Genomic DNA, 22,025 nt, shown 5'->3' with positions numbered 1-22,025 from the left:
TGTATACAGTACGACCAGCAAGCAACGAGGCTGGAGAAACTCAAAGGATATTTCACATGTAAGTGGAAGTTGTCGTCAATCTTGAATGGCCGTGTCGCTAAGCAAAGAGACGAGAAGGGCATCATCACACCTGTAATTTGTTTAGCTTTGGCCAACCCCGTGTCTTGACCGCCTGCCGTATGAACCAGGTCTTCAGTCGACATTTCCAATATTTCTGCCCCTGATACGTGAATACATAGGTAAACTCTTCATCTACCTCGATGCGAGCGAGAGTTACTGCCTTCTGGTATCTTCCCCAAGTTTTCCGCGAGAACCTTGATTTAGCCCATTCATGTCTTCTGCCACCCAGCAGCGCAGCCCATTTTGCATAAACTTTTTTTTATCGTTTCCCTGTCGCTGTACAACCTGCCTTGTGGCTTTTGTTTCAAAAAATGTATCGTTCGGTCTTGAGTAGCGAGCGTTTCTTTGACTGCATTTTCATCCCTAAGCTAATATGTCCATGACGGGCGTATCATGAATATCTCAACCGACTATCCAACCAACATGAAACCACTGCCATTCTTCGGGAGTGAGGGAACTGGGCCTCCTCCTACAGCCACCTCGGCTTCTTCGTTAGATGAACCTACTGAGAAGAAGAAGCACCTGTCAACCAAGTCGCACAGTAGCATGCAACATCTGGGTATCGACCTTTCAAGCACCACAACTGACTACTCGCTAGGCAGAGAGTCTCTCGGGATGCTGCCGATGATTTCTATTTCAGACATGGTAGGGCTTTCTAAAAGAAAGGTGTCTGTGGAAAGTCTCACAAATACGAACAGCTCTCCTGTGGCGTCAGGAAAACTAACTACATACTCCTTGTTCCCTCGCGTACCCGACGTGCCCTTGAAGAAAAAACCTCCGCAGCGAGCTTCTCAAACAGATGGTGGATTGTGCCTCACGGCCACCGTCCCGCGGCACTCGGTGACATTTGTGAGGGCAGAGGGACCGGCGCCTTTGACGACTAAAGTAGTATCACCAGACTCTCGCGCGGTCATTGATTATCCAGACCCCATGAGTTTTAGGAGTAGGGCTGGCAGAGATACATACCCTGGAAACGGGCCGCTTGTGTCAGAAAATTATTCGGACCTTTCACCAGTCATGTGGTCACCACATCGGACAAGCAGCCTGCAGAGGCGAACTGTGCAGAAAAGATCAACTCACCGATTAGCATCGACTCGGACATCCAGAGTTGGACATCAAGCACACAAACGCTCCTGGAGCGACTCCTCTTCAAACCCGACGGCACTATCGACTTGCCAAGACCATATTCGGCATAGCTATGTCTCAGAACAGGAGTCTTCTGGACGCTATGGCACAACGGAGTCACAGGCCCCAACGTGGCCTTCTCGCGGACCTGTGGTAATGCAACCAGGTTCGGCATTTCTGGCAAACCATTCTCATCAGGTCTTTTTGGATGCACCTCGAATAGCCGTCCCCTCTTCTGTCACCCAGAGGCCGTGTCAGTCCCAGCGGGGCTCGACTGAGCGTTCCAGCACCGCCACTCCCGGGGCCCGGCCGCGCTACATAGCCATGCTCAAGAGCATTGACAAGATCCCACGGATGCACAACATTCTAGCCTCTTTGTTCACCTGGGTCCTCCTCGCAGGTTTTGTTGTGTTCCCCGCCACATTCTCGTGGCCACCACTCGAACCGGCGGTCCTGCAACAGTATTGCTTCATCGGCCTCGCCGCCGCGCTCGTGGTCCTCGGCATACTTGGCATGGCTGTCCTGGGCGTGCGCTGGCGCAATAACTACGTGTGGCTGCTGAACCGCATCTTCCTGCCTGGGGCGCTCAACGGCCTCGCTGGACTTGTGGCCTCGGGCTCCGCCATGTACGCCGCCCAGATCCACGGTGCTTCGCAGACTCAGGTCTGGACTCCTACCGCGATATCTGTCGTTTGTTTTGAGGGCGCGGTGTTCTTGGTGTGCAGCGTCCTGTTTGTCATCTACAGCAGGGTACTGATCGGGAGGATGAAACTCGAGTATGAAAGGGACCTCGAGAAGGGCACGCAGGCTAGACGAAGAGGATCTGACCAATCAAAAAGCGATGATGAGCACCTAAAGAACCGGAATGGGCCCTGTTTCAATGACCAACATGACCAAAGGCAAATTTCAAGTTGGAGACATAGATTAAAGACACCTCCCTTGTTGCCTGGAAGCGTGGTTTGACCAAGAGCTTCAGTAAGAAGACAACAGCATTGGGTCAAACAAAGCGTCTATAATAATTGATTCTTTACTTTACATTCTCTCTCAGCGTAGCCCGCTTGCTGTATCTACATCTTACTCCTATTATGTATACCTGTAATCATACATCTTGAAACATTTTTGCCTTTATCACCAGCCATGCTTATTACTGAAACTGGATGCGCCGGCTCCATTTTGTAAGCCAGGAAGCAAGTACCAGACAGCTTACTTGACTGCGAGACAGCCAACTGCTTGTCTCATACTGCCCTTCCCGGCGGATCACCTATCATCGGCCGAACTCTACCCACCACGCAGTCACAGAGTCCTCCGTTATCCCCAAAGGAGACTCAAGACCGACGGACGGCGGGATCGACAAGGACCGATCTGAGATATGGTCAGAACCTTCAGGTCGCAGAGAGGGGAGGGGGTAGGAGAGAGCGCGAGTACTGACTGCGTCGGACGAGCATGAATGCATGGTTGTTGAGGGTGAGATCGAGGAGGCGTTGTTGGGCGGCATAAACGATTCGAGGCCCGTCAGCTGTGCAATCTTTGAGAAGCTGCGGCGCTGCTGTTCTAGTTTCAGAAAATTCCCGTCTTCGACCTCGTCGTCGTCGTCGTCGTCGTTGTCCCCAAGTTGGGCCGTTTTATGATGGCCACGAAGCTCGATGACTAGCCCTTCCTTTCCTGGGGCTTTGGTTTCATCCTTTGTTAGTTGCTCGGGGATGGCACCAAGGATGATCAAGCCCGAGTTAGCATCGTCCTCGCACTTATCGTCATCAAAGACTGTCTTTTCGTGACATGGCTCAATGATGAAGTTAGAGAGTATCTCATCGGCCTCGTCACTGCCTGAGCTGTCATCACTGTCTGAGCCGTTGTCGCTATCCGAGTCGTACTCGCCAACTTCAAACAAGCTGGCGGGCGGGTCATCCTCACATGATACCGACGACGAGAAGCCCGACTTCGTCTTTTCCGTGGTGGAGCTGAAGGACTGAGTTATGGTGTTTGTCACGGTGATGCCTCCGAGTTCGCTCTTTTTCTTCTCTGACCTGTAGAGCGCCGCCTCGGCCTCGGCCTCGAACCGCTCTCGCGCAATCCTGTGTCGGGTATGGTGGCACTCTGACGGGTAGTCGCAATAGTCTGCACAGCTGTAGGATCGGTCGACAAAGGCGGCATCCTTGACATCGGCAGTCAGGCGCCCGCGTTTCCACTCGCCCCAGGCGGCCCAGCCGGGGTAATCAAACTCGGAGCGGCACGGCCCACCGGCCCGCCGACGCTTGTTGGCGCGGCGTCCTGCCTTTGTAGGGCTCTCGCGCGACCTCGAGATGATCTCGCCGGCGGAGAAGCACATCACGTGTCCGCACTCAAGGCACCGGCGGGTGGTCCCCAGGCGGTACGTGCTATGGCAGCTGTGGCACTTCCAAACCCACGGTGAGGGCGTGGGAGGAGGCCGGGCGGGTCGAATGGTGAGTGTGGGCATCACGGATGATTGCGTCGATGCTGGTGCCGGTAAATGCTCCGGGATGGGAGACGAAGAGGTGCTGCGCTGGAACAGAGACCGCCGAGCCTTTCTGAAGATGTCAAAGTTCGCTAGATTATCGTGGTTGTAGATTTGAAGACAAATTGTAATAGTAGCGTTAAGCTACGGGGTTGAAAAGAAGTATTGTTGAGGTAGCGGTCTTCTTTTTTTTCTAAAGGAAATTTCTAATCGAGTAAATGCATATATATAAACCGTATGGTTCAATGAGTGACGGTGACGGAATATTGTTACAGCAAGGGGAGGGGATTGGCAGGGGTCCTGTTGAAGTATATCAAAGCTGTGAAAGAAGATACCACAATCGGTGTGTACGGAAACGGGGAAAGAAGACAAGGACAAACTTAGAAAAGAATAAATGTTGAAATAGAGACATGGTGGACAAGAGTCTTGGGTGCAAGTGGCATCTTGTTTTTGTAGGGGATGGTCTTTGATCTAGTAATCGACAAAGGCACTCCGGAAATATTACTTGCCCACGTGTGAGATCATAAAGAAGGAACAAGAAAGTCATATAGACTAAGCCTGAAGCCAATAAAACTTCTTTGTCCTCTTAATCGTCAGCCCATATGTCTTTACAGAGAGTTACCAGACAGGTAGGCATGGATTGGGAAATTGCGTGAATGGTGAGTGTTCATCATCAGATCCTTTGTGCTAAATAACACGGCAGTAAAAAAAGGGGCGATTCGAAAACGTTTCAGCGACCAATAGGAAAGATTATTCTGCACAAAGAAGAGGGTAGTATATATAGTTTTGACAAAAAAAAAAAAAAAAAAAAAAAAAAAAAAAAAAAAAGACCCAACAGGCAGTGATGAGAGATTTGTCAAGTGTATTAGAACAGATGATTTGACCACTTCAGATGAGGCCAAAATGCCTTCTAGGCTAAGAAATGCATAACCCAGTGAAGGCGCATATTCAAGGGCTACTGACATTTTAAAGTAAGCTCTTCTTTGGCTCCCAACGTATGTGATTAAAGAGATTGCATGATGGAAAGTTGAGATTAAATGGCGACAAGTCAATTGTGACAATCCGCAGAGCAAGAACCGATGGGCACTTGCATCCAGCTGTCGTATTGAGATGTAACCCAGCCGAAGCATGGGGTATCATGAAAAAAAAAAAAAGATGGATTCCCTGCTACGTGGAGATGGGAGATGTAGCATGGAAATAAATGTTTGATGTTGAGTAAGATAGGCACAAATTAGCAACCCTCTGTAGATTCTCTGTGAAATTGCGCAAGATGTGAGTTGGGAGTCTACAACTCTTCACGTCTTCCATCTTCTGCTTGCTCTCGAGGAATGAGACCGATCGTAGGCTCCATAGTCGATTTGAGTGGCAGCAGGCCGGCATCCCGGCTGGGCGATAGGCCCTTCCGCATCAGCACAGGCAGCGATTTCGTGGGAAGAGAATTAATCAACCTTAAGAGAATGGTGCCACCCAGCTGTCAGTGAAGCCTAGCCTGCCTGGGCAACTGGGGCGCTAAACGTAGCGCGGAGAAGTGAATGATGTAAGACATGCACACAGCGCCATTATAGCCCTGCATGTCTCAATTTTGACCCCGTCTACCTACCATACAGCCCCTACAGGACTTGATCGGTGCCTTTCCACTGGCAGACAGACAGGAAAGGGTCGGAATATTAATCGTGTAGGGCGGCCCAAAGCCAATCAAACCATGTGGTCTGGTGAGCAAAGGGAGGCAGGCGGAGGAGGGCATTATCCCCCGGCAGCTGTGCGAGAAGATGTTCAACGATCTTCACTCGGCTTTTGCCCAGACTTCTTGATTTTAGGAGATCCAGAACGAGACCTAACCAATATCGCAGGCCTGCTATTTGCTCGAGGTTAAACTGTGTGTTTGTGGCTGAGTTAGAGATACTCATGGGCAAGACATTCTGGGGACAGTGCACCGCAAGCGACATGCGCTTCTTTCTTTGCAAAGTTCAAACCCCGGATGGCTTGCAAAGGATGTAAATTGTGTTGAGTTGCCATAAGAACTTGTCCAATCGATTTTGCGCTGAAGGAAAATTGCTGCCGACATCTTCGCAGATGCAGGGAGAAATTAAGAAGAAAAAGGGAAGACTTGAAAAAAAAAAAAAAAAAAGGTGTTGGCGCTTTCCCAATGCCCCCGCTAGCGGCCATTAAACTCGCAGCATGTATGCATTCTTTTTTTTTTTTCTTTGTCCTGCAATATTGGAGGTGTGTACGGTATGCGATAGTGCTTTGTTGTGGCAGTTGAAAATCCCGTCTGACCTTGAATTTGATATTCCGTTTGGTAGTATGTGAGGCAAACCAGGTCGATTGATTGATTGCTTGCTAATAAGCTGCTCAGGCATCGATCGGATGGAACTGTGGAGTCCCGGCTCTTTGCTGAGGATCTTGCTTGTACCGTACTACGTGGCAGCTGGTAACCTAGGCCAATCTGGAGATTACCTTATTTGGGTACAAAGGCGACTGACTCTAGATCTAGTTTAGAGCCTAGGCTGGAGATTCGTGCCTCACTCGCATGGGACCTGCTGCGTCTTTGCTGCACAAACTGGAGGTTTATCCGTGTCGTGTTGTATTTGCAGCCATCACCATATTGTCAGTTCCATCTTTCTGTCCCTCGTGCATGAAGCTCGCTTTTGTTCCCTTTGCCCCGCCAATCAACTGCCAGTGTCGATCAATTTCAGGGAAGAAAATCACCTTGTAGTACATATAACAATCAAGCTCCAGTCCAGCCAGGCGCCTTGCATAAAAAGGACCGAGCCATGTCAGTGCTGCTTCAACGACCCGAACGCCAATCATCTGTAGACAGCTTGCCAGCTCGTTTACTATGGTAGGTAGATCTAGACCTGGGTACTCCGTTTCCAAATACGCGGTTCAACCCAGAAGTCCAGACGTAATGAGGCGACAACCGGGGAAAAGAACAACAACAAAAACATACGCCACCCAGCTCATCTGCGACAGTTACTAGGTTCCTCAAAGTTCCTAAGCACCTTGAAAAGCAGCCAAGGTACGTAGATACTCGAATTACCTACGTCTTGAACAACTACCACGTAACTCTTGGTACTGGCCACAACGTACCAGCCATCTCTTCTCCCGTCCCATCTACCGTCCAGGTATTCCCGTCCACCCACCGGACTAGTGAGCGATCTATACCGTGATTCGATTCGATGCAAGGTGCCACGCCCTCACTGGCTGGACGCCAACGCCACGCTCAGACACCTGACTGACCCGCGTCAATGATACCTAAAATACGGTACCTACCAACCTGTGGCACGCGCGCGTGGAAGAATGAAGACGTTGCGTTGCACACATTGTCTACCTTGTCTACTTTCAGGACAGGCACTTACCCAACTACCTACCTAACAATTGGGAGCGGTAGGTAATTAGATGCCCAAACCTTTCTTGTCTTGAATTAAGAATGACCGAGTAGAGATTTAGGTACACGCAAGGTCTAAAATCGTGTCGAGGTCTTTGTTGGGAAATGTAGCTTTCAGCCAAATTGCAACTGAACTTTTTTTGTTCTTCATTTTTCTTTTTATTTCCCCCTTTTACTCTTTTTTTTTCTTGTTTCTTTGGTTGCCAGGTGCCAGGTGCCAAGCTCCACGCGGCAGCTCAGGTAACCGTGCTAGAAACCCAAACGGGACGCGCCCCTCCCTTATTTTTTCTTCCAGAAGTCCGCACTGCGAGTGAACCGTGAAAGGCGTTTTAATCCACAACTGAACCAGTCGGTGGGTCGTCCCGTCTGCCTGACCCGAGCAAAACATCCTTATCCCTCGTCATTCCAAATTTTTCTCAAACCAAACCCCTTCTCCATCTCCAATCTCCCAGACCTCCCGTCGCCAGCGCACCCTTAACGACTTTATGCCCATCCGCGATTCTTACCTTCCTTTTTGCGTTGCCCTCTCTCCCTCCCTCTCTGTACCCGACGCCCAACTTCTGAGCCACGACGCCTCTGCTGAGTTGCTCTCTGTCGCTCCTTGAACCTGATTCAATTCGACTAGACGCTTGACTTGACTTTTCGCATCCGCCGCCAGCCCTGACCCCCCCGTTTCCACCTGTTCCCCACAGATTTTGCGGTAGAGCCCCCCGACCATTCGTCGGCTGGCAGAGGGGGTCGAAAGAGCCAGGGACTGAGAAAATTACGGAATAGGGGACGACATTCCCTTGACCAAAACGTGTTAGGCTTTCTCTCGCCGTGCCCCTGAGCGATTGAAACCTACTTCGCTGCATCATCCTTCGCGACAGCTACAAAATCAAACTCGCTCATCGAGAGCCATCGCCAGTCAGTATTGCTTGGTATCTCTACAGTCTGCTGCCCTTCTAGCCGGCAGCTGGTGTGGACTCGCCATCAACACGACCCACCATACAATATAGACGTGCACGATAATGAATCAACAGCAAGAGGGCTACTTGAACAGCCAGTACGGCACCGTCAACCGGTCGACGAGCTCATCCAGGCCCGGATATGCCACCACCGCCGGATTCCCAGGCGCCATGGGGACCGGCCGTCAAAACCAGCGAGGTGGCATCGATGCGCTAAGCCAGCAGATCGGAGACTTGAGCTTCTACTCCAATTCCGACGATCGTTTCAATTCGTTCAACTCGGGTGCCTCACGCTTTGAGAGGTCTGGACCTTCCCCCGTCTCGGGCGCAAATACTTTCATGTACGGAAATGCTCAAGCCTGGAGTTACAATGGAAATCCCGCGACGATCAATGGTGCCATAACCGATCCTACTCGGATTCGAGGAGGTGTGAATAGGAGGGCACCTCTCCCTACTGTGCGTACTTTCCCAAGAGTCTATTCTCTATCATCTATCCGCCGCCGATATAGTAGTGCCTCTACCGCCTCCAGCAGTAACTGACAAGAGTCTACAAATGTAGGAATGGGCTGGCATGGGAGATTCTAACCTGAGTGGTCAAGCACCGCCTCTGCAGCAACGCGGGCAAATGCACCATTACCCTCAGTCTGTGCAAGGCGTAGGGACCACAAACGGCCAGATTTACACAGTTGCCCCACCCGGTGGGAACTTCATGCATCCCGAGATGGGATCTCACGGCGATGATGACCACGTTGGTGGCCCCGGCTTGATCAAGACGGCTATTGTGATCAAGAACATTCCTTTCAACGTACGGAAGGAGACCCTGCAGAGCTTGATGGTGGACATGAACCTGCCGCAGCCATACGCTTTCAACTACCACTTCGACCAGGGTGTCTTCCGCGGGCTGGCCTTTGCCAACTTTGCGCACCCCGAAGAGACAAAGGTTGTCATCAACAGCATGAACGGAATGGATGTGTCCGGTCGCAAACTGCGCGTCGAGTACAAAAAGATGCTCCCGGAACACGAGCGTGAGAGGATCGAGCGTGAGAAGCGGGAAAAGCGTGGGCAGTTGGAGGAGCAGCACCGCTCGGTAGCGCCCTTGCAGCACCAGGCATCCATCTCCTCACTGAATGCCGCTTCCACCGTATCGGATGCCGCACATACGTATAGTAAGCACCGGATGACCATGTACTCCATGTCAGGGAACGGCGAAGAAGCACAAGCCAGGGACGGTTCGGGAATGCTGACTCAAGTCGCAGGGCCGAGCGAACAACACCCCATCGATCTAAACAACGAATCCACGCTCAAAGCTTACATGGAGCTCTACATGTTCAAGAACGATGTGAACCGCGAGATCATGGTATTCCCCTCAAACCTCACTCCTGAGCAGCGACGCGATATCCACATCCTTTCGCACAACCTTGGTCTGAACCACACCAGCGTTGGGGATGGCGACAATCGACAAGTGGTTGTACGCAAGCTTTCTTCGGGCGGAATGGAGAAGGGGACTCTAGCACCGTCAACTGGCGCCACACTGGACACCCATCCAAGAGGCCTCAGCCGTGCTGCCACCATTGACTTTGCCGAACAGTCCAGGGGTGCCCCATCAGGTACCTACCACACTCAAGCTCGAACAGGCGGTCTGCTTGGGGTCCCCGGCAGTCCGGATGGTCCGCACGCGATGAACGGCCTCAGAGGTGTCAAGAGCTTTGCCGACTTGCGCTCCTACAGTCCCAGCCCTTCGCCATCTGTCACAAGCGCAACTAATATTGGCGCTCCGGGACACAACATTTCTCTCTTTGGTCATTACACCACCGATAACAATGCTGGATTCCCACCAATGTCAGTCCCGCCACCGTCGCAATCGGGTGTTGAGTCCATGCACACCGATAGGTTGGGGTCACTCACCAGGGCGGCCTTCGACTCTGGCGTGCCAGTGACCCGGCCTAGGAACGATGGGCCTGGTGCAATCGGTAGTATCGGTGCTATTGGCAGCCAAAGACCTAGTGCCAACGGCAATGGCAATGGCGCAAGCAATCGTGCTCCGGAAAGGCAGCCTCGGGGTCCCAGTGTAGAGTCTTCTGGGTTCGGAACTCGCACCCGACAGAATGGCCACATGCAGCGTAACAGTGGTATGGTTTATACCGTCGAGTCCCAATGTTACATGCCCCCCTCAAATGCTAACAAGTGTTGAACTCAAGACTCGTCAGACAACGCCCGAACAAGCACATCCAGCTCAACATGGAATCACTAAATGTTGGTGGTAAACATCAGTGCCACGCCAAGCTCATGTCGATTCGACCCACTGGTACCTGCCGACAAGCTCCTTTACCCCTCATTCAACCTCGGACTGGATGGGACACCCGGCTCGACCAGCACAAACAACGGGGTCATCGTGAAAGCCTCGAACGCTCGAGCCCACTACTGAATGATATTCCTAGTCATTCCGCTTGTGTCACAAGCCATGATAACGTGGCGTGTTTCTGGCGCTTTTTGTTTCATCATTTCCCAGTCCTTGCCATGTCAACCCTTCAAGTTTTCTGCCGCATAATGACCCCTTAAAGAATTGTAATCTCTGCTATTTGCTTTTCAATTTCAGCCGGAGCCGAGTATTTGTGTCTCTTTTTTTTCTTCCTCTTTTCCGCTTCCCTCTCTTATCACAGATTTTTCATATATTTGGTGGTCTTGGTTATTTCTGCTCTTTCTTGTTTCTTTTTCTTTCTTCTTTGCTATGTTGCAGTTTCTGCAATAAGCAAGACGGTCAGAGAGCTTCAAAAGGCCATGAGGCTTTCTTTTGCTCCCCGTCACGAGCTCTATCTGTTTGCTATGGTGCCGGGGACGATACCAATGGCCCGGACCGTGGCCTGTACACCACAATTTCACCACCGATGTCCTGACGAAGCGATGAGAAACTCTATACTATACCCGACATCATCATTGGTTGACGACGACGAGGAATACAAAAAAAAGGTGAAGAATGCAGGATACGCCCCGGTGAAGGGTATGATGACAGCGGGTGGTTCATAGGGCAGAAGGTCACCTGGTCGAGCTGAGCTGGGTGATGAATTTTTCAGGGGACGGAAAAAAGCATTTTGGATACAAGGCGTCACGCTATATACCTTCTTGGGCAACCATTTCACCAGTGCCGTGCGAGCGCGACCTTCGATGCGGTCGCCCCCGGCAATAAGCATCACGAAGAAACGACAGCGCGGAGAAAGAAAAACTGCAGTTTTTGAACGGCTGTTGGGTCCCGAAATCAGCGCAGGCCTGGAGCGTGGCGCGCAGATTGTTCTTGGTCGACTTGTTGCGAGCGTGTGGGGGGATTCTCGGGGTGTATGATGCGGAGGTGCCACCCCTTCCTCTGTTGCATTTTGCGTTGGCTTTTTGGCATGTTCTTTTTTTTTTTCTCGCTTATTTTCTTGTTTTTTTTTTTTTTTTTTTTTTCTTTTGACGATTGTTTTAATCCCACGCTGTTATGATGTGACGTCTAGATGGTTATGTTTTTGTTTGCTTTCTGTTGCCTCCCACGCCCCTTGACTTTGCACCTCACCTACTTCCTAAGCTTGCTTTTCATGTTTGCTGAGCAGGTGACGCTTTGTGCTCTGCATCATTTACGAGCAATGTCACTAGTGTGTGGGGAGTGAAGCAGGAAGCAGCAACTGTATCATACACCCACTCAACAACACCATACAAGAACGAACACTCTAGACACGGAGCTTGCATGATTACTTAATAATACACCTAAGTTATGAGACTAAAATTTGGCTTTTCCTTTTGATATCCGATCTGTTGCATAGGGCTGTACTTTTTAAGTTTGAATTTAAAGCCTGTGTGTAAATGGGAGTAAGTTGAGACGACTGCAGAACTTGAATGATGGATGAAGCAATTTGTTCGAAGGCTTTGATGGACCAGGAGATAAGGGAATATTTTCTGACGCGCTGTTATACTGGAAATTGAAATATCAACTTGTCCTCCTCGTTTCTCTCTTTTGTCCCGCTCCGCTCCCTCTGCACCTGCTTCAACCCCTCTTGTTGCACTCAAGCGTCGGGTCCGAAGAAAACCTGGGGCCAGATATTGGGTGGCAGTCTTGACAGAGCCTTCGGCCATCGTCAATCCGAGGCAATACCAGCAGCTGGATGTTGCCGCCACGCCGACGCGCCACGCCGCCCTCCTCGTCCTTCTTCGTCGCGACCCGGGTAAACGGATGCGGGACAACACGCAGGCCACGGCCGGATGGGCGTCGTCGACGGGTGCGGAGCGCGAGCGAGGACTGGGCTGACGAGGCAGGTCCGTAGTTCAAAGCCTTTGAAGATGACACGGGGAAGCGGATGAGACCTGGTGGGTTCGTGGAGATTATGGCTGTTGCCTTGGCAGGAACGTTGAAGTTCGTGATGTGAATCACAGCGGGGAAGCTGATATGGTTTGTGTAGTACAGCGGTGTGGTACGCACGCTAAGGGACCAGTTTTTAGGTTTGCCACGAAATGGATAAGCAGGGCTCCCCAGACTACTTGTATGACGTTGAGATATTTTGTATAAGAGAATGGTCGAGAAGATAGCAGGATATGACGGAGCCAGCTGAGGGTGCAACCCATGCGGCTGCCCCAGTAGTCTGGATATATTCCGGTACCCTCCGGTTGCGCCAGCGCTCAAACATTAATGTTTAGTTGGCTTGGTTAGGAAAAGATCATGGTAGCTGACATGAAAGATATATTACACTCTACTCTCAACATCTCGACCCGAAATACTGTTTCCATCTAGCATGATCTTTCCACAGTCCAACTAACTGTATGTCTTTACCATTTCGTCTAGTTTGATTACAAGGTGTAGTTATGGAGAGGTCGCCGTGTAGTAAATATTCATGACAGGTGCGGTTGGCCAATGTATGGAGTCGAATACCGTATTATAATATATATGCGACTTACATAGAACAAAAGATGAAAGGGTTGTGTTGTTGTGACATCTTAGACAAGCATATATGTACAATCGAGCTGAACCGGAGATCAGTAGGTAAAACATTAGTTCTCTGTACTCTGTACAATAATTATTGGAAAGCCGTTGAGCAAACATTAAATTTTATTACATCTTACAGTATTTTTACTCAAAAACACCTCAGTTACTGGAAAATACCTCATCTGTAGTTAAACTCTGTGGAAAAGTTACGTCAGCAAAGCAAAGAGTTCGAGGGACTTGTAAACTTTCGACGTAATACTTGCCGATGCCTGAGAGCAAATGAGAATGCCTCAAACATTATTGATGATTTCTGTTCTTGATGTGACCAACAATGGAGAGCGCGCTGAGTAAGACCACTACATGCAGTCCCGCAAGCGTAGGAACCTGGTCACCCCACTCTCCCCGTGTGTCTCCGTTCCCTGCCTTTTTTTAGCCCCCTTCACCGAGCTACTGTACTGTACAGTACTCAAAGTAATCTGCCTCACGCTGTGATGCTTACCTATCTGACAATGGGCGTCTGCTGCGGAAGAGGGAAGGGGTCATGTTTTTTTTTTTTTTTTTTTTCTCCCCTCTTCTCTTTACCCCGGCATGTGACCGCACCGTCGGTAAAACGCTTGCAAGAAAACTCTTTTGGTTCATCTCCAAATGACGACCACTCTTTTTTTTTTTTTTTTTTTTTTTTTCCGCCTATTCTCCCATTATAATCACCCTGCTGAGTTCCTCCCCATTCGCGACAAAGGTTACATTGCATGAACGTGTTTGAGCAAACTCGTTATAGGCAGGCCCAGCTGAGTGACCTTGGGGCTGTTTAGGTGGATGTAGGACGAACAAGGGGGCGCAGCAACAAGAGGTTCCATTCAGAACGATATGCTGCTTCTTTGACTGACAAGGAACATGGTCTAGAGTGCTGACCACCTTCCCTCCTTCTCTATTGGGCTGACGCTGGATACGTATTTGTCCGTCTTTTCTTATGAGTAACTCTCCACCCCCCCAAGGCATGCACTGCCGGGCTCATCTCGCTTTCAAATGGGCCCAGCCCTACTCCTTGTTTTCGAGAAAAGAGAAGCGCTATTCTTCAACCATATTTACCCCGGCTGCTTGTTTTTCTTTGCTTACTATCGATCCTCTTCAGCCAGTCAATAGCTCTGTTTCTTACTACTTGATACTCTTTGATTTATCAATAAATGTTTCCTCTTGTCACCTATTCCGTTTAATCGACTAGCTGGTCTCGTCGCAAGCCTGGTCCAGGCCAGGCTTGCTCTCTCAAGTGACTCCATGGCCGCAGCTTCGGGGTATGGACCCGTGATCTTCAGTTCCCATGAGGCTTCAAGGTCTCGGTCCCCGGGGAGTTTCCTCATGTTATTAGTTACCTTGTTGGCTCTTTTGGCCAACGCGACCGCTGTCTCGATCAACAATCCCATCATAACGCCAGACAGCTTAGGAGGGGCGGCTGCGAACAACCACCCATCAAATTTGGAAATCAGATCGAACGGCCCACGAGGGTCTGAAGCTCCATGGGCTCCCAGAAGAGCTCTTGCCATCAGGCCGAGGGGCACGCCCGTCATACATAAACGCGCGACGCCTCCGATCCCATCGCCAACCGCACAGGTCACCTCAGGACCGGGCAGCTCACCTATCCACTGCCCAGCCGACAACCTCACCGTCTTCACCGAGCCTTCGACATCCAAGCGCTACGTCGTTATGTGTGGGCGTGACTACCACTCGTCCCTCGGCGCTATAGATTTGTACAATGTAGCAGCAAAATCACTCAACGATTGCATCGACGTGTGCGCGAAGGATAACAGTGGATGCACGTCGGTGGGCTGGGGGTATATGGACGATACAGCAGGGTTCAGGTGCTTTCTCAAGAGCTCTATCGGGGAACCTCACGACTCTGCGGGTTGGATGTTTGCGGTTGAGGACCCCAGCCAGCCGGGAAACCCGGCCCCGCCCCCAAGCCAGGGATTGAGTGCGGACGCAAAGGCTGGAATAGGTGTCGGAGCCGCGGCCGCCGTTGTACTCATGGGCGTTGGTATCCTCGCCGGTTGGTACTATCGGCAGCGCAAGTCTATTGCTGAACAAAGTTTGGGACAAGCCAAGGACCTGTCGGAGAGCTCGAGCAGCATCGGACACGGTTCCCACAGGACACACTCGCCGGCACCACCGTCTTTTCAGCGATCTCTAAACCAAATGCCAGCAGGCGAATGTCTTGAGCTTCCGGGTAGTCCTGTCAATGTCGACCCGGCTCCCGGTAGTCCGGCCCAAGACGACATCCCAATTCGTTGTGTGGCAACATATCTTGTCAGACAGCAACAGCGTATCTTGGATAGCTGTCGCCCAGCAAGACCCAAAGACGACCCAAAAACGGGGCTGGCAAGCATTGATACCACCAACTCGCAATGGGGAGTAACATATACCCGCAGTCCCGACGGAACTCTAGCCCCCATGAGCGCAATGACGGGTCACGGAAGTTTTGCGGTAACGCCATGGAGCGCAACGCAGCCCAGTCCGGCCTCGGAGCTCCCAGTGGTCCGTAGAGGCCCGAATGGCTATGGTCCAGAATATGAGATGGCCTCAGATGTCACGGCGGCGGCCGGGAGGTCGGAGCGAGCAGCAGAAAAATTTTTACTGTCCGACATGGTTCTGTTCAAGAAGCAGCTGGTTTCGGAGAAGGCCGCGGATGGATAGACGTGAGATGTCCTGATTTGGATAGCATGATATTGGCGTTTTTACATGATTGGATAGGCCTTTATTTTATTTTATTCTATTTTATTCTGATGAAATTCGAAGCAAGCTGCACTCGGAGCAGTCGGCAAATTTTCTCGATACCGGTAACCGGGTACTGCGCAGTTCCAGACCGAGTATTACTCGAGTTTCCTCCACTCCGCGAATCATGGCTTTCAAGATGATGTAGCTGATTGGCGAATGGCAGCGCAAATGGATGCAGAGAACCACTTGGTGTTCGCGCCGCAACCACAGGCGGAATTAGATTCCCATAGAAAGAGAATGGTACCCATAATGGGCCCGCCCAACGGCAAAGGACGTGGTTGGGTGTTAGTCAGCTGCAAACTTTTCTTGCACAGGCCAGACATTTGCCCCACTTGTAGAGAGTATAAGAAGACCTGCTCGCCCTCTCCAAACCGATTTCGTTTTTCTCTTTCTACCATGTCGATCTTACTTCAAAGTGAGTCTCCTATACACTGCCTCATCACCTCTTCAGCACTCAATCAACATCACATCACTAACATTTTATCTCTTCAACAGGAATCATTTCTATAGTAATCGACCCACTTCTTTGTTTCCCAAAGAAGCTTCAGACCATACCCTGGTTGATGACTCTTATGCTCGTTGCCCTAGGGTGAAAACCACTTATTTCGTCCTCGCTCTGTCCGAAAGGATGGCGGTAGCCGGGTTTTCTCGGCTGCTGTATAGAGGGCTGTGATGATCTCTACCCCGATTACCCAGGGTCTTGCCTTCGGGCGCCTGGGCGGGGTGGGCTTCGATGCAAATCTGACAGGCCTTTTTCTCTTTTTTTCATTGCGATCACTGAGCTTGCTTGGGACGCGAAGAAGAAGACTACTTTGTGCATGTTTTGTCTTAGTCTCTACTTGGGCGCTTGATTGTGGACGCCCGGTACTATGTGGTATGAAAGTCCTGAACACGCGCGGCACTTATTCGAACAAGTCCCTGTCGGCGTGGACTGCTGGGCTTCGATTTTCGAGATGCAAACAGAATTCTAGTGCAATAGGGGAAGCACAATGAGGACCTGGTTCGTAGAAAGATAAGGCGCATTTTGATGGGACGCTTGTTCTGAGTAATTTGGATGAGACACCTGCTTGGTAGGTATTTAATAATCAAGGCCATAGAACTCAGCGATTTGTTCATCATCGGGTGACTGAATTTAGTTTTATTCTAAACTTTTTCAGGTACGCGCAGTCGTGGGCGCCGGGCCTTGGCACAGTTAGGGGCGGACTATCGAGCAATCACTTACTGCTGTTCTGTGTTTTTATTTTTTCTTTTAATTTTTTATAACCCCTATGGTGCGGGCGTTGTAACGGGTACTTGCAGATACAAGCAGATGTCGGCAGCTGGATTCTAGGTCGGGTTCTTTCGCTTGGGTGGACGGCAAATGTCGAAAGAAACGAGTGGGCAAGGCAGGTTTTGCGACGTCAGATAGGCGGCCAGGCAAGACCGCAGGAAACCAGCAGTTCTCCCTTGGTAGGACTTGTTGGCCATCAGAATCCTTGATGTACGCCTCCTTTAGCTTCGGTCACACTTTTCAATGGCCCGTCAGTCATTGATGTTTACTTGTGCGAACCTTGCTGATTCAATCTATCCTGTCTACCTACCTACCTTAGTTGAGACGCCGAATAGACACAACCCTGCCTTCCTCTTCATTTTTGGCTCTTTTCGATTTTCAGCCTTGACGGGAAACACAATTGGTGTCTAGCTGCGCGTCTTTACTACCCTGAACTCACTCGATGCCTGACCTCACATCAGCTTGATTTGATTGCGGGGCACAAATCCATTATCCTCGCTATCGAATTCATTTTTGTTGCATTGCAGCATAGTTGCGTCGGCACCTCACCACCCATTATAGACTAAGGCTTGAGTAGCACTAGGCCATCTACCTACTCGAGCTGACTTGTTGGACGTGTCGCACAGTGGATGGGCAACGCGGGGGAAACCTAGCTTGACACGGCGTCGCGAACGCGGCGAAGTTCTCGTCTTGTCAAGCAATTTTCTTTCTTTTTTTTCTTTCCTCCTTCTCTCTTTAACTTATTTTCTTGCCATTTTTCTTCTATTGCATTTTCATCCCATCAACTTGCAGCCCTCGTTTGTACAACAACATAACCAATCAAGCGACAGCGCGGTTTCTCCGGAAGATTCCTTTCTTCGGTCGATGAGGTCCAAGAAACAGTCCGCCGTCCCCAGTCCCACATAGGCTTGCCAATTGCATGCCCACCCTTGCACCTCATTCGGACCAGGTGAGGTGAGCTCCGCTTCGGTAGCGCAAGCCGCGAGCAGACAGACAGACGATGGATCCAGCTATCAATCTGCAGCAGCGCATAGCGCAGGGTCTGAGCATCTCCCTGCGCAATTCTCTCAACTCGCTGGGCTTGGGCAATGGAGCTGCACACAATTCCATCCCCACGCCTACGGGCTCCTCAGAGACAAATCATACCGATGGGCTAGGGATAGATATCGAAAAGGGCAGGCCCGAGTTGGAGCACCAAAGTCCGAGCGGCATTATCGTGGGATCTCAGGTGACTGCATCCAGCGCAAAAAGCGCAAGGAGCATGGCTGGGGACTCGACAGATGATGTTGTCCGGCAGCGACAGACGGAGGAGCAGCGAGTACTGGACGCGGTCGAGGCCGAGCAAATAAGACTAGCTGCTGCCCAGCGCACCGCGCCACTCACTCTCGCGACTCTGCCGCCCGAATTGCAGATGTTGATCATCCGGCAACTCAACTTTGGTGACATTGAGCGGTTAAGGCGAACATGTCGCTTCTACAAGAAGCTTGCGTCACCCCGTGCAATCAGGGTGCTATTTGGGCCCGATCACCTCCGGCGCCTGTTGCTCAGTCACTGTGCCCGCTGCCTGGCCTACGACGAAGAACGATTGGGTCTTTTGCAGGCGCCGGCCACGCATCGAGACTATCCACTCTGTGCGCTTTGCGTCAACTGCGCGGTCGCCGAGAGGGACGACCGGATCGTTGTTGGGCGCAAGGTGACTATGGGCAACGGCGACGGCGTCTGGATATGCCGCTGGTGTGGTTGGCCCGTCACGTCTTCGCCGGCTACTGGCCACGTACAGTTTCACAGGCGATGCTACAACAAGTATAACGACGCACTGCTGTTTTTCTTCTCGTTGGGCTGGATGCAGCTAGCTCTGGGCGTCATAGGTGCTGCGTTGGCATGGAGGTATTTCCGGAACGACATTCAAGTCTTTGCTCCCACCGTGGTAAGTACCCCCTCGTGACGCCCCGAAGGAGTCTGTTTGAAACATACATGCTGACTTTGTGCACGCAACAACCAAGACTTCATTCCTGCTTCTCTGGGTATGCTTTCTCATCCTCACGTTCCGCGGGAACCGCATCAGGACGTACCATTGGAGCTTCTTGTTTGAGCTCATGACACTGCTCTGCTGGATCCCCCCGATTCACTGGATCATCGACTTGTACATCGAGACACCATATTACGAGCTTCCCAGAAGCACGATGGCATGTCTGATATTTTTCTGCTTTAACCTGTAAGTGTCATCCCTCCCATGGTGCTATTTCTGTTCACCTTTGCCCTATCTTCTGCCCCGGGCCACATGCAACGTGTGCAACGTTATTAACCAACATGGCCTACAGTCTTTTCCGACTCTTTAATGTGCTCGGAAACCTCGTGCTTTTGTGCGAGTATCAACGAACAAGCCATCATCTTCCGTCGCACATGATACCATGGTGGAGGCGCATCACGAACCCAGTCGTGGACTGCTTGATTTTCTGGACGTATCCTCAGTGTGCGGAGCAAAAGTATCCGCCGCATTGGAGCTAGGAGCGATTTGTTGTTTTCTTGTTAATTTCTTAGATTCTATTTTTGGTTTTGTGTTTTTCATCGCAACCATTGCAGGCAGTCTCTTCAAGCGCATGTACACACTTTTTCTTAGGCTGTAGTATACAAAGCTATATCGGTATACGAGGTGAGTGAAAATGGGGAATGGGGAATCGAAGACGAAATCCAGGGATGAGGTGGGAAAAGGTCGGATTTGGAATCGGATCAACACGCTGTTATGATGATACATGATACCTATGTTGAAAAAAAAAAAAGAAAAAAAAAAAAGCAAGACACTGGCAACACCTGGGGTCTGCCGAGTCAAGAACACAAAGTATGGGCGCACACGAAACAGGGACTACGTAGATAAGTAGGCCTGGTCGAATACGAGTGAAATACCGGATTACGAACATTAGTATCAAACCAAAAGCAACAAAAAAAATAAAAAAGGAGAAAGCGTTGAAGAGGACGGAATTTGCCATGTGTATGCGATGTTGATGATTGTTCCTACTGTACACAGTAATTGATATTGTGACAATGGTGGGTAGGTACTGTCTGTTGCACCAAAGGTGGGGTTGCGAGATTCTGACCTCGTATCGACCCCTCACCCCTTCCAGATTCCGAACATAGTAGCAACGTGCGGACTGATCAGCAAGTTCAAACCCCTGATGGTGTAGTTGGTTCATCACGTCTGACTGTAATTCGCTCGGTTGTAATCAGAAGGTCACCGGCTCGACTCCGGTTCGGGGGAATCAATTAAATTTTTGTCCTTTTCCTTTTTTGGTGCCCTGCATCTTGGGTGTTTTGACATACCAAGAGTTTGCTACAATATGAGACGAAATCCCCCTGGTTGCGTATTTTCGGGAGGCACAGGACTGCGATGGCAGTTAGAGTACCTACCCAAAGTATGTTTTCTTGTTTACATAAGCCGAGCAGGTAATTCCTCCCCCAGCTCCACCTGAGATATCGCTTCACGTCCGCTCTCATGTTCAACTCACAAAAAAAAAAAAAAAAAAAAATACAAGTAGGGGTTGTTTCTCCTCTTTGGAATTTCCTCGTGCTTACAGTGCGTCTCATCTTTGGGTGAAAGCGTATGACTATAGTTTGATGCGTTCTCCATCCCGTCTCGCACGTGGCAAAATGTCTCCCCACGTCAAGGCCCTTGACTTCTTCAAAGACGGGCTAGATAGGTTCCGTTCATCCCAGGATCAGCTGCAGATATTGTGTGAAGCTCCGCGCCACGATGCAGGCTCGCCGCTACCACAAGATGTACCCCGCGCCACAACCAGCAGCAACGGCGATGTCGACACGGCAAACAGGAGCAAACCGCGTCTGCCGAGGCGCGTCGTCGTCCTGGACGCCTCCTTCAACCCGCCGACCAGGGCGCACATGCAGATGGCCACGAGCGCGATCCGCAGCACCGAAGACATGCGGCACACCAGGCTGGTGCTGCTCCTGGCCGTCAACAATGCAGACAAGGCCCCGAAGCCGGCCTCGTTCGAGCAGCGGCTAGCTATGATGAACGCCCTAGCCCAGGACGTTTACGAGGAGCTCGCTGGCGACGACGATGCGGGCGCGGATGACGCTTCTGACGGCGGCGGCGATCATGACGGCCATAGGTTCGGCATCGACCTGGCCTTGACAACGCTCCCGTACTTTCACGACAAGAGCGCGGCCCTTGCGGCGGTCGAGGAGACAGCGTTCGAGCCGCCCCGGGCGGGGAGGCACCCCGTGGAGCAGGTTTTTCTCATCGGTTACGACACCCTGATCAGGCTGTTCAACCCCAAGTACTACTCCCGGACTGCGGAAAACGGAGAGGCTGTGAATGGGATCCGAGAGGCGCTGTCGCCGTTGTTCGGGCGCGCGAGGATGCGCCTGACGCTCCGTGCGGACGCCGACTGGGGCGGCAGGGAGGATCAGCTGGCGTACCTCGAGAAAGTCACGCACGGGGACGCTCTCGAGCAGGCCGGCGGGCTGAAGGAGTGGGCGAGTCGCATCGAAGTTGCCGAGGCTGGGGACGCACAGGGTCTCGTCAGCAGCACATCTGCGAGAGAAGCTGCCTCTAAAGGGGACTGGGCCCGGCTCAGGGAGTTGGTTCCCCCGAGGGTGGCTGCTTGGGTAAAAGACGAGAGACTCTACCAAGAGTCTGAATAGCAGTGGACGACAAAGAGATGTGCTGTCGAGGTCGATGACTTGTGAAATGATATGGTTTCCTGTTTATCAAACCACGATATGCCCGAATCAATCAATTTGCAACATCGAACAGTCAACCACGGTGGCTGTCGACAGGCTGCAAAAGACGCGAAAGATTCCAGGTTGACGACAGCCTCGAAAAAATCCTTTGAGGCACAAACTAAATACACAAAACGACATGTTACAGTATACATTCTGCTTACCCGCTGGTTAGCCTGCGGGATTATCTTTGCCCATCGACCACAATTCGCCAGGATTTGTCGTCCATTTCTTGGATGGCATCGGCC

The 22,025-nt window shown here is 51.1% G+C and overlaps 9 protein-coding genes across 9 annotated transcripts; 6 read left to right on the top strand and 3 right to left on the bottom strand.

The window, feature by feature from the left end:
- Nucleotides 1-1,135: 1,135 nt before the first annotated feature.
- On the bottom strand, nt 1,136-1,420 carry PpBr36_03068 (uncharacterized protein; the record flags this gene model as incomplete). Its single annotated transcript, XM_029890244.1, has 2 exons — nt 1,136-1,164; nt 1,201-1,420. The coding sequence occupies 2 exons, from the start codon at nt 1,418-1,420 to the stop codon at nt 1,136-1,138; spliced, it is 249 nt and encodes an 82-aa protein (XP_029753843.1).
- On the top strand, nt 1,402-2,208 carry PpBr36_03067 (uncharacterized protein; the record flags this gene model as incomplete). The annotated part of the gene is made up of 1 exon (XM_029890243.1): nt 1,402-2,208. The coding sequence occupies one exon, from the start codon at nt 1,402-1,404 to the stop codon at nt 2,206-2,208; it is 807 nt and encodes a 268-aa protein (XP_029753836.1).
- Nucleotides 2,209-2,509: 301 nt separating this feature from the next.
- On the bottom strand, nt 2,510-3,700 carry PpBr36_03066 (uncharacterized protein; the record flags this gene model as incomplete). The annotated part of the gene is made up of 1 exon (XM_029890242.1): nt 2,510-3,700. One exon carries the CDS (start codon nt 3,698-3,700, stop codon nt 2,510-2,512), a length of 1,191 nt encoding a protein of 396 aa, XP_029753837.1.
- Nucleotides 3,701-8,116: 4,416 nt separating this feature from the next.
- On the top strand, nt 8,117-10,244 carry PpBr36_03065 (uncharacterized protein; the record flags this gene model as incomplete). Its single annotated transcript, XM_029890241.1, has 2 exons — nt 8,117-8,509; nt 8,613-10,244. 2 exons carry the CDS (start codon nt 8,117-8,119, stop codon nt 10,242-10,244), a joined length of 2,025 nt encoding a protein of 674 aa, XP_029753834.1.
- A 1,643-nt stretch (nt 10,245-11,887) lies between these two features.
- PpBr36_03064 (uncharacterized protein) lies at nt 11,888-12,329 on the top strand (the record flags this gene model as incomplete). Its single annotated transcript, XM_029890240.1, has 2 exons — nt 11,888-11,893; nt 12,093-12,329. 2 exons carry the CDS (start codon nt 11,888-11,890, stop codon nt 12,327-12,329), a joined length of 243 nt encoding a protein of 80 aa, XP_029753835.1.
- Nucleotides 12,069-13,011, bottom strand: PpBr36_03063 (uncharacterized protein; the record flags this gene model as incomplete). Its single annotated transcript, XM_029890239.1, has 3 exons — nt 12,069-12,501; nt 12,836-12,856; nt 12,974-13,011. 3 exons carry the CDS (start codon nt 13,009-13,011, stop codon nt 12,069-12,071), a joined length of 492 nt encoding a protein of 163 aa, XP_029753840.1.
- A 1,265-nt stretch (nt 13,012-14,276) lies between these two features.
- On the top strand, nt 14,277-15,689 carry PpBr36_03062 (uncharacterized protein; the record flags this gene model as incomplete). The annotated part of the gene is made up of 1 exon (XM_029890238.1): nt 14,277-15,689. One exon carries the CDS (start codon nt 14,277-14,279, stop codon nt 15,687-15,689), a length of 1,413 nt encoding a protein of 470 aa, XP_029753841.1.
- Nucleotides 15,690-18,040: 2,351 nt separating this feature from the next.
- PpBr36_03061 (uncharacterized protein) lies at nt 18,041-19,548 on the top strand (the record flags this gene model as incomplete). The annotated part of the gene is made up of 3 exons (XM_029890237.1): nt 18,041-18,967; nt 19,044-19,255; nt 19,362-19,548. 3 exons carry the CDS (start codon nt 18,041-18,043, stop codon nt 19,546-19,548), a joined length of 1,326 nt encoding a protein of 441 aa, XP_029753838.1.
- A 1,137-nt stretch (nt 19,549-20,685) lies between these two features.
- On the top strand, nt 20,686-21,699 carry PpBr36_03060 (uncharacterized protein; the record flags this gene model as incomplete). Its single annotated transcript, XM_029890236.1, has 1 exon — nt 20,686-21,699. The coding sequence occupies one exon, from the start codon at nt 20,686-20,688 to the stop codon at nt 21,697-21,699; it is 1,014 nt and encodes a 337-aa protein (XP_029753839.1).
- Nucleotides 21,700-22,025: the final 326 nt, after the last annotated feature.

The sequence above is a fragment of the Pyricularia pennisetigena genome, chromosome 3 (assembly GCF_004337985.1).
Source record: "Pyricularia pennisetigena strain Br36 chromosome 3, whole genome shotgun sequence".
Lineage (NCBI taxonomy): Eukaryota > Fungi > Ascomycota > Sordariomycetes > Magnaporthales > Pyriculariaceae > Pyricularia > Pyricularia pennisetigena.
The sequence above is the reverse complement of the archived record's forward strand: the minus strand, read 5'-3'. Positions and strand labels throughout refer to the sequence as shown.